The sequence below is a fragment of the Alosa pseudoharengus genome, unplaced genomic scaffold (assembly GCF_046254945.1).
Source record: "Alosa pseudoharengus isolate Yale_2024_CS ecotype anadromous, Long Island Sound unplaced genomic scaffold, YU_APseudo_1.1 YU_APseudo_1.1_scf_8, whole genome shotgun sequence".
Lineage (NCBI taxonomy): Eukaryota > Metazoa > Chordata > Actinopteri > Clupeiformes > Clupeidae > Alosa > Alosa pseudoharengus.
The window spans coordinates 42397710-42414737 of NW_027468870.1; the positions used below are offsets into that span (position 1 = coordinate 42397710).

General features: G+C 40.7%; 1 protein-coding gene across 3 annotated transcripts in view; it reads left to right on the forward strand.

The window, feature by feature from the left end:
* dmpk (DM1 protein kinase) overlaps positions 1-17028 on the forward strand; it is a 241053-nt gene that overhangs the window by 206160 nt on the left and 17865 nt on the right. For 2 of the 3 annotated variants that reach the window (XM_076275081.1, XM_076275084.1), the window contains exon 12: positions 5671-5768. In XM_076275081.1, coding sequence (XP_076131196.1) covers positions 5671-5768 — 98 coding nt within the window. The remainder of the gene's footprint in view (positions 1-5670; positions 5769-17028) is intronic. The other variant, XM_076275082.1, reaches the window with a different exon arrangement.

Below are 17028 nucleotides of genomic sequence, written 5' to 3' on the forward strand. Positions count from 1 at the left end.
CTTTGCCAATGAGTTCAAATAATAGACGAGTGCAAATGCGTGAAGGCTATGCTAGGCTTTAGTAAAGCATGGTTTAAGAATGACTATTCCATACGGTCTCGCAAGCAGCCTCCTTCAAATGCGCCGTTGAATGCCAAAATACCGATGCATTTATTTGACATATCGCGCGTTGCGCCGTTAAAGGGAATGACAGATGTCATTCTCATTGGTTTAAAATGATGTTACGCCCCAAACACACCCATATGACTGATTAAAAGACCTAGGAACACCTTGTTACGCCATGCGCTCCACTTTTGAGAACGAAACCCCTCCCAATGTGAATTGAACATCCTACTAAATTTGAATAGACTTTTGACGAGTGACGATGCACTTTAGAATGTCATGATAGGGCCCTTTATCATAACTCGGTTGCCGCTTTGGGTCAGAATCAGTGACGCATGCACGTCAACTCAAAACCAGGCCATTTTCGTGGGTCTATCACTAGGTGGCAGTCTCGCCAGGTCTCGCTGATCACTTCCCGGAAAGTTTGCAGGCAACACTTCATATTTCATGAAAGACGTTATATCTCCATTTCTAGAAAAAAGATTTTGATGAAAACTAGCCACTGTTTAGCTTGGGATTTCTCAGGAACAGAGGCGTGTAGAAATACACGGTTTTCACCCACTGAGAGCTTAAAGTCTCACCTTTTAAACGAGCCATTGTATGTGTTCATAGCTATAACACAGAATATGCTGTGGCTGTACAAAAATCATCAACAATGGTCTAGATTGCTGGCACTCTAGGACAAAGCTTCCGAAAACAGCTTGACATTCAATGAGTTAAAGATCCCATGGCACTTATCGCAAAGAGTAGGTGGTTCCCTGATTTGCTGGCTAAATTCCCAACCTGGTTCATTCAATTTGACCTTGTAATCATCCTCCCAGTGTGTAATTGGCTCATTCACTCCATCACTCTCCACCTGAAACTAGTGTGTGGTGAACATTCTGGCACATAATGGCTGTTGTGCATCACTCAGATGGGTGCTACACATTGGTGGTGCTTATAGAGATTCCGCCTCTCCTGTGAAGCACTTTCAGTGTCAAGAAAAGTGCTGTAACTGTAATATGTTGTTGTTACATTAACCCTTCTCACCCCACCCTACCCCTTTTCACTCCTGTTATATATATATATATACTTATACACTGTTAACAAACATCAAATATATACATATATTTGATGTTTGTTGACATTGTTAAATGAAGGTGATTCACTAGTTCCCTACAGTATTTTAAAGGAAGGAGCCAGTTATGTATGCATTATTGTAACAGATGGGCTAGGTTATTGGTAGAGTAGTTGAATAGCACACTATACATGCACACACACATACATACACACACATGACACGCACAAACACGCACACAAACACATAAACATACAGTACCCTCCAGAATTATTGGCACCTCTGCTAAAGTTGACTAAAAACATGTATAAAAAACAATCTGTTGGTGATTTATTGTAATCTCACAATGAAAAAAATAGGAAAAATCCAACCTTGAAGGGAAGCATTTTTTTATACATTTTTTATAAATATTTTGAGAAAAAGAAAAATCTCATAAAAAAATTAATATTTTTAACTAAAGCACATTGCTCAGAATTATTGGCACCCCTGGAAAATCTTATATACAAAACCTAACAGAAGCATTTTCCTATCTAATTTCAATTTACTTAAGTTAATCAGAGTGTCTGTGAACTTTCAGAAGTAGTTCATGACTTTCTTTTTCACTATGGTATGGAAATAAAGTCACACACAGGCTAAATCCTCCAGTCATTTTTCAACATCGGAAAGACAAGAGAATACACAAAATTTCACAAAAAAGAAAGTGTGTTGACATTTGTAAATCAAAGAATGTCTATGACAACTAGGTACTTTGTCGAAAATACCTATATTTACAGTTAAAACAATGATTAAAAGGTTCTAATTATCTGGAAATGTGACAAACCTGCTTGGACAAGGACCCATGGTTATCTTGCCCCCACGTACAGTATGGAGGATGGTAAGATAGGCAAAAAAATCCATAAGAACCACTGTTGGAGAGTTACAGACAAAGGTAACATCTTGGGGTCACCAAGAAAGCCTGTCCAGTCATTTAATTACCAATGTAAATGGCAGGAGTTACTGAATGGTACAGTGACTTTGTCTGGAAGTGTGGTCTATTGTCAGATTAAATGAAAATTGCACTCTTTGGCAAACACTTTAGGTGTTTTTGATAGAAGAATGGCTATACTGAAAATAACCCCATACCTAATGAGAATTATGGTAGAGGGGCTCTGCTATTGTGGGGCTGTTTTTATTCCCAAAGGCCTTGGGAACCTAATTAAGGTGCATGGTATCATGAATCATGATCCAAGAAAAATCTCTGCCAAGACACTACAAGTTGGTCATGATTGGATCATTCATCAGGTCAATGAACCAAAACAAACGTCCAGATCAAAACAAATATTGTTTGCTGAACACAAAATCATGCTTCGGACATTGCCATCTCTGTCCCCTGATCTAAACTCCATAGGAAAACAGTGGGGTGAGTCAAAGAGAAGAATGCACAAGTGTGGACCTAGGAATCTGGATGATCTGGGGAGATTTTGTAAAGCCGAACGGTCTTGAATCCCTTGCTTTGTATTATCTAACTTTTATGGGGTGTCGTAGGAGTTTATTACAAGCTGTTTTATTGGCAAAGGGAGGCTTAACAAGGTATCACAAGCAGGGGTGCCAATAATTGTGAGTGACATGTTTTTGTTAAAAATATTTATTTCTTTATGAGATTTTCCTTTTTCTCAAAATAAATTTGCTTCCCTTCAAGGTTGGGTTTTTCCTAATTTTTTTCACTGTGAGATTTTTTATACCATTTGAGACGTTTTATACCAGTTTTTAGTCTTTAGCAGTGGTGCCAATAATTCTGGAGGGTACTGTGCATACACACACACACACACCCTCACACGCATGCACCCACACATACAAACACACCTACATACACAAACACACACACAAACACACAAAAAAACACACACACAAAAACCAACTTATATGCAGGCACACACATTCTATAAACACACACAGAAGCACACATATGTGACCCTGCAAGGCGAAACCAGTCGTTTTGGTAAAATTTACAAAATTAAGTTATTGTACTCACACAAACGGCCATAAACTAAGCTTTCCAACGATATGTATATCGAGGGTATTGCAAAAAGTATCGCTAAGATAATCGCATCCAAAGTTGGCATGGTTCTCCTGTCACGATACGCCAGAAGAGGATAAAATCACAAGTAAATTGTCGCGTGCGATAGTGTGAGGGCACAGCTATGATTAGCCTTACGGTAGCGTGACTTTGAAGCGGATGACTGACTATGCAGTTTCAACCATAGTTTCAACCGTGCAATGAGTCTTTTTCTGCCCCCTAGTTAATACCTGGGACGGTCATAAGGTGTCACTATAGAATATAATTAATGTATTTCGGGGGAAGTAAGGGGAGAGGAAGTTCTGTGTACACAGATTGTGTATAGCCTAGCCTACTTTTAAAATGTGCTAGCCTACTTCTCCTGGTCCCTAAAATGACGCCAGGATATTTCTAAAAGTTTCTGCTTTTGACCGTTCGTGCCCTGAAAGGCAAGTCTTTCACATTCATATTCGGTTACATCTGCCAAGAACGATATAGAGCTGCCACATTGGGTAATGAGTAATGAGTAGCCTAATGAGTAAATTAGCTCTACCATACCCTACCGTAAAACCTTATAGCAGCGTGGACAAAGGGAATGACTGCTAATGTGTTGATTAACGGTTAACGGTTTAACAGTCGAAATGTAAGTTTATCCGTGAAATTTGTTCACAATATGAAAGTGTAGACTGTATACTGTCGAATTATGTGAAAATGTGAAATTCGACATTTTAACCTGTACGTTTGTTTAGCGTGGATTTTCTCAAAATAGCACCGTGCACAAAACAACTGGTTTCGCCTTGCAGGGTCACATATACAAAAAAACAACCACACACTCTGCACACACTCAATTACAAATACAAAAAAGGAACAGAGTAGGAAATGAACACAATTTGACAAACATGACTTATTTTTGTGGTAAAAATGTGCTGGACTGGGCGGCGGTCATATTGTGTACCGCTCTGCAGTACATCTAGTTTATTGAAGGACTTACGTGTTACGTTTTATATTTTATTATGATCACTCACATTACCATGTGTTTACTGTGTAGGTAATGTTATGGTTAACTTAAAATGCCCACCATGAGTTAGACGGGAGAGATGTTAGAAAACCTTTAAGCGGTTTTGTACAGCTCATCGAGTCACTGTACAAGTACATTTTTTTTGTATATCTATAATTTAGATACACTTATGGGGTGGGTGCAATTGCATTTTTTAAAGAATCTCCCGTCTTGGTTTTGTACAGAAATTTTAATATAAAGTGACACATACACGTAAAAAGGTGAAAAAAGGTCAACTTCCAATATTTAGCAGGCCAGGAAGGTCTGGAATTTGATTTAATATATATTGCTGTAATGGTAGGATAACTACATAGTTTACACTGTGTTATAAATATTGTATATCAATGCATTTATTCACTTTCAATTACGCAAAGTCGTGGCTCTGTCTTTCAATATTGAACAGTATTCAATGCATTCTAATCAATTGTCAATCACTTCCAGGAACTTTTTGAAGTTTACATGAACCATGTGACCTTAACAAATTTGGAACACACACTGTCTCAACACTTTCTCTTTTGGCACAGGATTCTAATTGCTTTATGATCCTATTGTGATGTCATAATGGCCAATGCTAAGTCTATGGGGAAACTTTTTAGTTTAAAAAGTATAAAATTTACAAAGAGAAAATACATAGTAGCTATGTCCTTAAGACGACCTACGTTACAAAGTTTTAGTTCTAAGTTAAACAGTTCAAGTTTAATAGCGCTCAGAAAAAGTGCATTTTCATACACTTCAATAACAATAAGAAGAAGCCTAGGAAGAACAGTACAGTGCATTTTCATGCACTGTAATAACTACACACAATTCATCATTCAGTATTAGGAAGTGGTTTATAATAATGGAAATATTACTTCAAATATTAAAAATTAGGTAACACTTTATTTGAAGGGGTCTACACAAGGGTAACATATTTATGACATATTTTAGATATAGGCTGAGTAAATGATGAACAAAGCATTTAGTAATAATTTTCAACTGGTTTATAATGGCATTATTTATACTAAATTTATAACAACCATTTATAAATTAATGTATAAATGGTTGTTGCATCATTTATTAAGTATAAAACATCTATTAACAAACATTTATTTTTATTTTTTAGGCTTATTTACTATGAACAAACCATGTATAACTGTGTACAAATGATTTACTGATGAGAAATAATGTATAAGCAATACTTTACAAATGATGAACAAACCATTTATTAGTTTACAAATGCTTAATAAATTATGAATTGTGCGTAGTTATTATAAAGTGTTACCGAACTATGTTTTTTGTGATAATTGTAATATCACCAGCTACAATGAATTGTCTTTTCACTGAGTTCAACAAAAAGTCTGTTTTGATTATCTCCTACAAGATATGACTGAACACACTTGTGTGAATTAATTTGTCAACAACAATTTGGTACTTGTTCAGAAAGTTGCAGGAAGCAGAGCAGAGAAATTCACAGATGGAGAGCGAGCTGAAGAGGCTACATGAGGAGATCCAGGCTTTGAGGACTCACAAAGAACGAGGTGAGCAATATCCTGTCCATCGATCTTTAATCTTTTAATCTAAGGGCTCAGAAACAAGGAAATTATTATTACTGGAGGACAATGAATCTTTGGTCTCTGAGATTTCAAACATTGATACATACAGTAGATAGTAAGGCTCTTGAACAATTCAGTGTCATTCACTGACTGACCCTCTTCATAAGTTATGTCAGGATATCCCCTTATTAACCCCCTTAGATGGACGCGTCCAAATTCACACCCATTATTCTCTGTTGAATTATTCACAAAGCAAACGGTGCTAGGTACTAGTTGCTGTGATAAGCGGTTTGTGATAACTGTGAATTTACATTACATTGAACCATATTTACAATCTTCATACAGCTCTGTGTCCATCTCCACAGTCGTTCATCTCTCTGGAATATCTCAGTTTCATGTGCTCACATGAAAGTTTCATGAGCGCACATGAAAGTTTCATGTGAAAAGGTGTTGCGTGCGCACACGAAACTTTCATGTGCTCACGTGAAACTTTCATGTGCGCACATGAAACTAAACTTTAGATTTTTTTTTGCTCATGTCCCAGGGGCTCCGTACATTTTAGACTATGTGTTCAACTTTACTAAACAGTATAGAAGTAAGCCCCCTCTCCTTGCCCCGCTCTCTCTCGCTCTCCCTCCCTCTCCCGCTCAATGGACACGCACGACCCGGCCAACACAATCCAAATAAAACATTCACAATCGTGAAAGCAAGGACACGTACTGTAAAAGACGACTAGCTAAATTACTTTTAAATCCGCTTAGCATCGTTAGCATGCTGCACATATTTGTTTAAAACACTTGCATTCAAGTTGACTGATCATCTCAATACCAATGTTTCCCAAAAGGGCCTGTCCCAAGGAGAACAAGTATTACCTTGAAACTTAAAAACACATGGGGTAACTGAACAGTCCAATCAGTAGATTATGATAAGCTAGCCAAATGGCGTTTTACAAACGGAAGTTCGGGAGGAGCGTGACGGAATTTGCCACGCCTCCTTCTTCAATCAGTCAGGTTATTTATTCGCAGTCTACCTGCTGAAGTTGCAGCATCGGTGTTACTCCGCTCGCAACCCACCACCTCCCCTTACGCCTCCCGTCTTCCATAGTTAAAGAATAAGGGGGTGTATGGCGGAATCCTGCCCGACTCCTGCCTGCGCAGTCGACTCCGGCACGATTCCGCGAAGCCCTTCAGGACCATGGCCAGAGACCTCGCCAAACATGCTTTTCTATTATGCTTTTATGTATTATGCTTTTATGTCTTTATGCAAATTCAGGAATGTGAACTAGTGAACTAAGTATAGTCTTTTGATCCTGTGAGGGAAATTTTGTCTCTGCATTTATCCCAGTCTGTGAATTAGTGAAACACACTCAACACACAGTGAACACACAGTGAGGTGAAGCACACACTAATCCCAACGCAGTGAGCTGCCTGCTCAGGGACGGATTAAACAGATATGGCCCCCTGTGCACAATTAAAAAAAAAGGCCCCCCCTCCCCCTGACCACGACGCACGCGTGCACGTGACGTGCGCGTGCAGCCAGCGCGTCTCTATTTGCTGTCGCTGTGCAGGCTGCATGGTGCACAATTTCACACAATGACAATGTAGTACATTATGTCATATATTATAACTCAGGCCCAAACAGAAAGCACCAGCTGTTTTTATTATTAGGCTGTAATCTCTATTTGCTGTCCAAACAGTCTACAGCAGGGGTTCCCAACATTTTTCATTAAACGGACTGGACAACAGTTGTCATATTTCTGACGGACCGGTAGCAGGGACGTTGATAGTATTTTGTGAGAGGTGGTGCTGATCATATTACTTATTAATTATTAGTTCGGGGGTGTCCCCCCCGGGAAAATTTTGAAATTATGGCTGTTAAATACACCCTTTTAACGCAGTTTGGAAGGGGCATACAAACTTTCACAGAGCAAGCAGGGCCCGTTTTCTATCTGACTCAGGTGACATGAACATTGGCTACCTGCATGATAAGGTTTTCACTTTACTGCTGCTTGACACTACCTTGCATGGAGACATATTTCACGTTAACAGTGGAGATGTTAGCAAAACTATAGCGTTTGGTAAGATTGTGCAGTTATCCGGTTCCGTTGTTTTTTTGTTTTTTTAATCTGAGGGCCCCCATTGGCTCAGGGCCCCTGTGCATGTGCACACTTGGCACAAGCCATGATCCGTCCCTGTGCCTGCTACAACAGCGGCGCTCGGGGAGCAGTGAGGGGTTAGACTTAGGGTTATTACTATTATTATGACCACTGCGCAGCGAAGCTAGGTTTGGGGTCATCCCTATGTTCCCCAGGTCCTATGTTCCCCGGGTCGTATGTTCCCCGCTACCGGGGAACATAGGACCCATTTTTTAAAAAAGGGTCCTATGTTCCCCGCTGCTTCCAAGTAGACTGCAGCCGCACGGCAAGGCGCGGGTTGTTGTTGCTCCGTGCCCACACTTTGTTTGTGATGAGGGAAGGAGAGGGGGCGCCGCGAACTGAAGTTCTTTGCACAGAGGCGCAGTGCGGAGCCCAGTGTGATATAGTCACGTTTAATTGATTTAATTGAGACACTTAAAGGAATTATCCGGAGTAAAATGCACTTTAGATCGATTTACGGATGATTGGGGGTACATACGTTGAGTTGACATCAAAATCATGTCATTCGGATGTGTTTTGAGAAAGTTTGATGGTACCGTTTTCAGTCACAACTCGTAGCCTGGAAGTCAGCGGGGCATTTCAATTGCGCCGCTACAAAACGCTATTTTTATACCTCTTCTACAGTTCCAAACAACATAACACTTAAGTGGTAGTGAGTAGAGGGTCCCTAAAGCCAAACCGAAGTATCCCAAGGTCTTTATGTGGTCGAATAGATAGTCCAGAATGAATTTCATCAAGCCAGTACCTTTCCGGAAATTTTGCCATATTTGCCGCCACCTTCAGGGGAAAGTCCGTAGGAGTCTTATTGATGAGTGTGTTGTAACACGCTCTGGAAATTCTAAATTTCGTCGCCGTTTTTTTTTTTTTAAAAAAACATAGTCCAGTATTTCTTTCGAAATTGAAATGAAGTTGTATGGACTGGACTATGTTTTTTTTTTTTTTTTTTAAACGGCGACGAAATTGTGAATTTCCAGAGCGTGTTACAACACACTCAGCAATAAGACTAATACAGCAAAGATGGCAACATTTCCGGAAAGGTACTGGCTTGATGAAATTCATTCTGGACTCTCTATTCGACCACATAAAGACCTCGGGATACTTCGGTTTGGCTTTACGGACCCTCTACTCACTACCACGTAAGTGTTATGTTGTTTGGAACTGTAGAAGAGGTATAAAAATAGCGTTTTGTAGCTGCGCAATTGAAATGCCCCGCTGACTTCCAGGCTACGAGTTGTGACTGAAAACGGTACCATCAAACTTTCTCAAAACACATCCGAATGACATGATTTTGATGTCAACTCAACGTATGTACCCCCAATCATCCGTAAATCGATCTAAAGTGCATTTTACTCCGGATAATTCCTTTAAGTCTTGTATGTAACAGTAGCTGGTGTCAGTGGCAATCAGCCTAATGACACAGCCCCACCTGTTTTCCTATGATATTAGGATTGGCTCACTGTCTTGCTGCAACGGCCTGCTGTGTTTAAATCAGCGTTTCTCAAACTGTGGGTCGCGGAGACATGCCAGGTGGGGCGCGAGCTGACGTGAAAAACAGGAGTTTTTTTATTTTTTTTTAATCTGTAGCCTGGGCCCAGGTACAGTGGGCATCGCTTTCAAATGGCCACTTCAGTCGCGCATTACGAGGCGTGAAGCTGCGTGAAGCTTTAGTACCACTTTCAGCCACTGTGCGTCGCTCTGCCACTGTACATCGCTCTGTCAGTAGCCTGACTGCCGCCCCTTCGGAAAAAGCAGGAGGCTACCAAACATAATTGTTACCAAGAGGAATCCAAGCCTACGAATTCAATAACAAAATAAATCATGCATAATTAAACATTACCTCGATTAAGACTACTTGGGTATGGCTTAAGGCTTGACTACACGGTGGTAGCGAAAATCGAAATCTGCTATGTTATTGTCAGTGTTGGGGGCAATGCAACTACGCAAATCAAAACAGTGGCTGACTGCAGACGCGCCACTTCCCTCCCGATATTCCAAGATTAAGATAGTATGCTTTTTGTATAGGCTACTATCATAAAAATTCGTTAAAACGAATAGCTATTTGCAATTTGACAAAACACTGGTCCTCATTTTGCGAATGCGAGGACGATATGAGTCTGTTGCATTTAGTTAGATGTCCGAGTCATGCATGTTTGAAAACAACTGGCTCGTAATCACAACTAGAATTGCGGTTCCGAGGAACTGCAAGAGTGGGTTTGATCAGGGGCATGGAACTCGGCCTCATCCAAGGATTCCAACGGTACCTCATTTATGAAAATCGGACATACGGGTCAAAAGTTACATGCACACACCTTCATATACACAGACAGCCCAGCCCAGCCCAGCCCATTAGAGCTCTGCCAGGTGGCTTAGAACTCTTCCAGGTGCAAGCTTAAGCAATTAGAGCTGTGATGTCACAATTGAAATTTGAATTCTGAACATTCCGCCATTCATTTCAATGGGCCCAAAAAACGCAGAAAAACGGGAATACCGCGAAAACGACAAGGGCCAGTGACACAAAATTAACAAGCAAGTTACACCGGTTCGGGCCTGAATTTTTGGAGTTCGAACTGCGTCGATAGCTCAAACGGTCTAGGAGCAGTAGTTCGGCCAAAAAGTGGGTGAACAGGAATAATAAATAAACTAGAATTGCGGTTCCGAGGAACTGCAAGAGTGGGTTTGATCAGGGGCATGGAACTCGGCCTCATCCAAGGATTCCAACGGTACCTCATTTATGAAAATCGGTCATACGGGTCAAAAGTTACATGCACACACCTTCATTATACACAGACAGCCCAGCCCAGCCCATTAGACATTGCCAGGTGGCTTAGAACTCTTCCAGGTGCAAGCTTAAGCAATTAGAGCTGTGATGTCACAATCGAAATTTGAATTCTGAACATTCCGCCATTCATTTCAATGGGCCCAAAAAACGCAGAAAAACGGGAATACCGCGAAAACGACAAGGGCCAGCGACACGAAAGCAACAAGCAAGTTACACCGGTTCGGGCCTGAATTTTTGGAGTTCGAACCGCGTCGATAGCTCAAACGGTCTAGGAGTAGTAGTTCGGCCAAAAAGTGGGTGAACAGGAATAATAAATAACTAGAATTGCGGTTCCGAGGAACTGCAAGAGTGGGTTTGATCAGTGGCACGGAACTCGGCCTCATCCAAGGATTCCAACGGTACCTCATTTATGAAAATCGGGCACACGGATCAAAAGTTGTCTGCATTAACGCAACATCCAATAAGCTAAAATGCATAAATAACATGGTTGCTATGCTGGTTGCTATGGTGGTCGCTAGGTTGACATTACAGGGGTGGTTTCTAGGTTGTTGCTAGGGTAATTAGTTAGTTGCTAGTAAGCCATCTTAAGCTGACTGCATAAAGTGATTATTTTAAGAGATACATTTTCAAACCAGAACTGTGTATAGGTCATGGTTAAAAACGTATCAGAATCTCAGAAATAATCACGTAATGCAGCCAGTTTAAGATTTTTTAAGAAGTCAGATTTTTTAAAGGCAATCAAATTTCTGCTGACTCTCTTCTGGCTGCGGTTAAAGGCCAGCGCCTCCTGAGAGGCCTGAAGGGTCAGTTCTGAGGTTGTTGGCTGCTGGAACCGAAAAAAGGACTGCATTTTCTTAAAAGACAATGTGACTGAAGTGTGGGCAAAGTTTGCACAGAAATGTACGATTTTCCCCACCCTCATCGACCTCGTCATAAAACTTGTTTAAATGATCACACGACGCCTCCTTGCTGCTTTGTTGTCTACATCAGCATTTCTCAAACTTCTTTGACCTGAGGCCCAGTCAAGGCATACTTTGGGGTCATAGGGCCCACCTACATGAACCCACCCCCTCCTCCCAACCCCTATCAAATTGTAATGATATCACAATTATTATTTTTATACTATATTGCCTACATGCACTTCAAAACAGTCAATGTTTAAAGTGCTAAGATTGTTTACAAAAGTTTGTGAAAGCATGCACATCAGAGTACTGCTTTACTAATGTAAAATATAATTAGGCCTACACTAGTTTCATTGTTTTTGCATTGTTGCATGATTGATATGCTATTTAATTACATTTCATTTGAATGCCTGAATGTAAGAATTCAGGAAACACAATACCAGCTTTTAACATTTCTGTTGTTAGTTTATGTAAATCACATAACACATGAACTGTTTACATACTACTGATAGCCCATTACTGTACACAATAATACTGTGCCCATTCATTAACATATATTAAACATCAGGCGTCTTGTTTACACATTTAAACCATATTTGCACTTCGAATTTCGCTTCCAAACTGTAATAACTACATCTACAAAGTCTAAAGAAGATAACCATGTAGTCTGTTCATAGATAAGATCGATCAATTTTGACAGAACTACAGACTTCGTGAAAGTAGCCTAGTAGTCCTACATAAAAGGCTCCATATTCACTTCATTGCAAAATCGCGGTTGGTCTGTTTACACACTAAAACCATATTTACACTTCGAAATTCGCTTCCAAATTGTAGTAACTACATCTACGAAGTCTAAGGAAGATAATCGTGTAGTCTGTTCATAGATAAGATACATTTTGACAGAACTACAGACTTCGTGAAAGTAGCCTAGAAGCCCTACATAAAAGGCTCCATTAACTTCATTGCAAAATCGCGGTTGGTCTGTTTACACACTAAAACCATATTTACACTTCGAAATTCGCTTCCAAATTGTAGTAACTACATCTACGAAGTCTAAGGAAGATAACCTTGTAGTCTGTTCAACGATAAGATACATTTTGACAGAACTACAGACCTCGTAAAAGTAGTACCTAAAATTAGTGTGATAAATGGCCATCACGTAGCCTAAAGCATATAGCACTAGCATATGACAACAGCAAATAGCTAACGTTTACGTTAGCCTAACTTACTTATCGTTGACGTTGACCCGACACGTTTATAAGTTAGACCATAGACTGATAAGGACGTCCATCAAAATTCCGTGTGTATCCTGTGTATCTTTCGTGCTGCTATCCTGTTGCCTTTTCCCTGTTGTTCCGGCAACAAGGTTTTTAAGCGATATTTACGCCACATCCCAGAGAGTTGTTGTTTGGTGGGTCAGGTGACGAGCCGTCGAATCACAGCACAGCACCCAGAATGCATTGCAACACACCGTCTAGAAGGGACTCGGCGTTAGGTCGGCTTTAAATAGCATACAGAACCAATAGTAATATAACGTTGTCTGTAAGCTCCACAGATCGTGGCAAGACAATTGAATTGATTGTGGACTTCTTGCTGGGCAACGATGAGTAACTTGATTAGTAATTAGTAGCTGCGTGGATATGTATGATATCTGTATGAAAGTGTGTTTCTCAATGTAATAATCTATACAACTGTACACATGACAAAGTTCAAATGGAGCTAGCTGGGTATAGGACTGGGCTGAATGGATTGGTGAAATACTTTATTTATTTATTTTTTTAATGACCTATATGAACATGGTTTACATTACCTTTAAACTTAGTGCTGGCAAGGCATTGAACTGGGCTTCATTCAAGGATTCCAACGGTACCTCATTCATGAAAATCGGACATACGGGTCAAAAGTTACATGCACACACCTTCATATACACAGACAGCCCAGCCCAGCCCATTAGAGCTCTGCCAGGTGGCTTAGAACTCTTCCAGGTGCAAGCTTAAGCAATTAGAGCTGTGATGTCACAATCGAATTAGAATCCTTGAACATTCCGCCATTCATTTCAATGGGGCCGAAAAACGCAGAAAAACGGGAATACCGCGAAAACGACAAGGGCCAGCGACACGAAATTAACAAGCAAGTTACACCGGTTCGGGCCTGAATTTTTGGAGTTCGAACCGCGTCGATAGCTCAAACGGTCTAGGAGCAGTAGTTCGGCCAAAAAGTGGGTGAAAAGGAATAATAAATAAAGTAAACTTAAGAAGAACAATAGTGGGCTTGCTCCGCAAGCCCACAGCATGGCTTTCAGCCATGCTGTGGGCTTGCTGGATCAAACCCACTAACTAGAATTGCGGTTCCGAGGAACTGCAAGAGTGGGTTTGATCTGGGGCACGGAACTCGGCCTCATCCAAGGATTCCAACGGTACCTCATTTATGAAAATCGGACATACGGGTCAAAAGTTACATGCACACACCTTCATATACACAGACAGCCCAGCCCAGCCCATTAGAGCTCTGCCAGGTGGCTTAGAACTCTTCCAGGTGCAAGCTTAAGCAATTAGAGCTGTGATGTCACAATCGAAATTTGAATTCTGAACATTCCGCCATTCATTTCAATGGGCCCAAAAAACGCAGAAAAACGGGAATACCGCGAAAACGACAAGGGCCAGCGACACGAAAGCAACAAGCAAGTTACACCGGTTCGGGCCTGAATTTTTGGAGTTCGAACCGCGTCGATAGCTCAAACGGTCTAGGAGCAGTAGTTCGGCCAAAAAGTGGGTGAACAGGAATAATAAATAATAATAATAATAATAAGAAAACTTAAGAAGAACAATAGTGGGCTTGCTGGATCAAACCCACTAATAATAATAATAATAAGAAAACTTAAGAAGAACAATAGTGGGCTTGCTGGATCAAACCCACTAATAAGAAAACTTAAGAAGAACAATAGTGGGCTTGCTCCGCAAGCCCACAGCGGGCTTGCTGGATCAAACCCACTAATAATAATAACTAGAATTGCGGTTCCGAGGAACTGCAAGAGTGGGTTTGATCGATCAGGGGCATGGAACTCGGCCTCATCCAAGGATTCCAACGGTACCTCATTTATGAAAATCGGACATACGGGTCAAAAGTTACATGCACACACCTTCATATACACAGACAGCCCAGCCCAGCCCATTAGAGCTCTGCCAGGTGGCTTAGAACTCTTCCAGGTGCAAGCTTAAGCAATTAGAGCTGTGATGTCACAATCGAAATTTGAATTCTGAACATTCCGCCATTCATTTCAATGGGCCCAAAAAACGCAGAAAAACGGGAATACCGCGAAAACGACAAGGGCCAGCGACACGAAATCAACAAGCAAGTTACACCGGTTCGGGCCTGAATTTTTGGAGTTCGAACCGCGTCGATAGCTCAAACGGTCTAGGAGCAGTAGTTCGGCCAAAAAGTGGGTGAATAGGAAGATATAATAACTAGAATTGCGGTTCCGAGGAACTGCAAGAGTGGGTTTGATCTGGGGCACGGAACTCGGCCTCATCCAAGGATTCCAACGGTACCTCATTTATGAAAATCGGGCACACGGATCAAAAGTTATCTGCATCAACGCAACATCCAATAAGCTAAAACGCATAAATAACGTGGTTGCTATGCTGGTTGCTAGGGCAATCATGCTGGTTGCTCAGGTGGTCGCTAGGTTAGAAGGCCAGTGCCTCCTGAGAGGCCTGAAGGGTCAGTTCTGAGGTTGTTGACTGCTGAAACCGAAAAATGGACTGCATTTTCTTAAAAGACAATGTGACTGAAGTGCGGGCAAAGTTTGCACAGAAATGTACGATTTTTCCCACCCTCATCGACCTTGTCATAAAACTTGTTTAAATGATCACACGACGCCTCCTTGCTGCTTTGTCGTCTACATCAGCCTTTCTCAAACTTCTTTGACCTGAGGCCCAGTCAAGGCATACTTTGGGGTCATAGGGCCCACCTACATGAACCTACCCCCTCCTCCCACCCCCCATCAAATTGTAATATCATCACAATTATTATTTTTTTTATACTATATTGCTATACATGCACTTCAAAACAGTCAATGTTTAAAGTGCTAAGATTGTTCACAAAAGTTTGTGAAAGCATGCACATCAGAGTACTGCTTTACTAATGTAAAATATAATTAGGCCTACACTAGTTTCATTGTTTTTGCATTGTTGCATGATTGATATGCTATTTAATTACATTTCATTTGAATGCCTGAATGTAAGAATTCAGGAAACACAATACCAGCTTTTAACATTTATGTTGTTTACTAGTTTATGTAAATCACATAACACATGAACTGTTTACATACTACTGATAGCCCATTACTGTACACAATAATACTGTGCCCATTCATTAACATTAAACATCAGGCGTCTTGTTTACACATTTAAACCATATTTGCACTTTGAAATTCGCTTCCAAATTGTAGTAACTACATCTACGAAGTCTAAGGAAGATATCTATAAACATACTACATGGTTAAGATACATTTTGACAGAACTACAGACTTTGTGAAAGTAGCCTAGTAGCCCTACATAAAAGGCTCCATTAACTTCATTGCAAAATCGCGGTTGGTCTGTTTACACACTAAAACCATATTTACACTTCGAAATTCGCTTCCAAATTGTAGTAACTACATCTACGAAGTCTAAGGAAGATAATCATGTAGTCTGTTCATAGATAAGATACATTTTGACAGAACTACAGACTTCGTGAAAGTAGCCTAGTAGCCCTACATAAAAGGCTCCATTAACTTCATTGCAAAATCGCGGTTGGTCTGTTTACACACTAAAACCATATTTACACTTCGAAATTCGCTTCCAAATTGTAGTAACTACATCTACGAAGTCTAAGGAAGATAACCTTGTAGTCTGTTCAACGATAAGATACATTTTGACAGAACTACAGACCTTGTAAAAGTAGTACCTAAAATTAGTGTGATAAATGGCCATCACGTAGCCTAAAGCATATAGCACTAGCATATGACAACAGCAAATAGCTAACGTTTACGTTAGCCTAACTTACTTATCGTTGACGTTGACCCGACACGTTTATAAGTTAGACCATAGACTGATAAGGACGTCCATCAAAATTCCGTGTGTATCCTGTGTATCTTTCGTGCTGCTATCCTGTTGCCTTTTCCCTGTTGTTCCGGCAACAAGGTTTTTACGCGATATTTGCCACATCCCAGAGAGTTGTTGTTTGGTGGGTCAGGTGACGAGCCGTCGAATCACAGCACAGCACCCAGAATGCATTGCAACACACCGTCTAGAAGGGACTCAGCGTTAGGTCGGCTTTAAATAGCATACAGAACCTATAGTAATATAACGTTGTCTGTAAGCTCCACAGATCGTGGCAAGACAATTGAATTGATTGTGGACTTTTTGC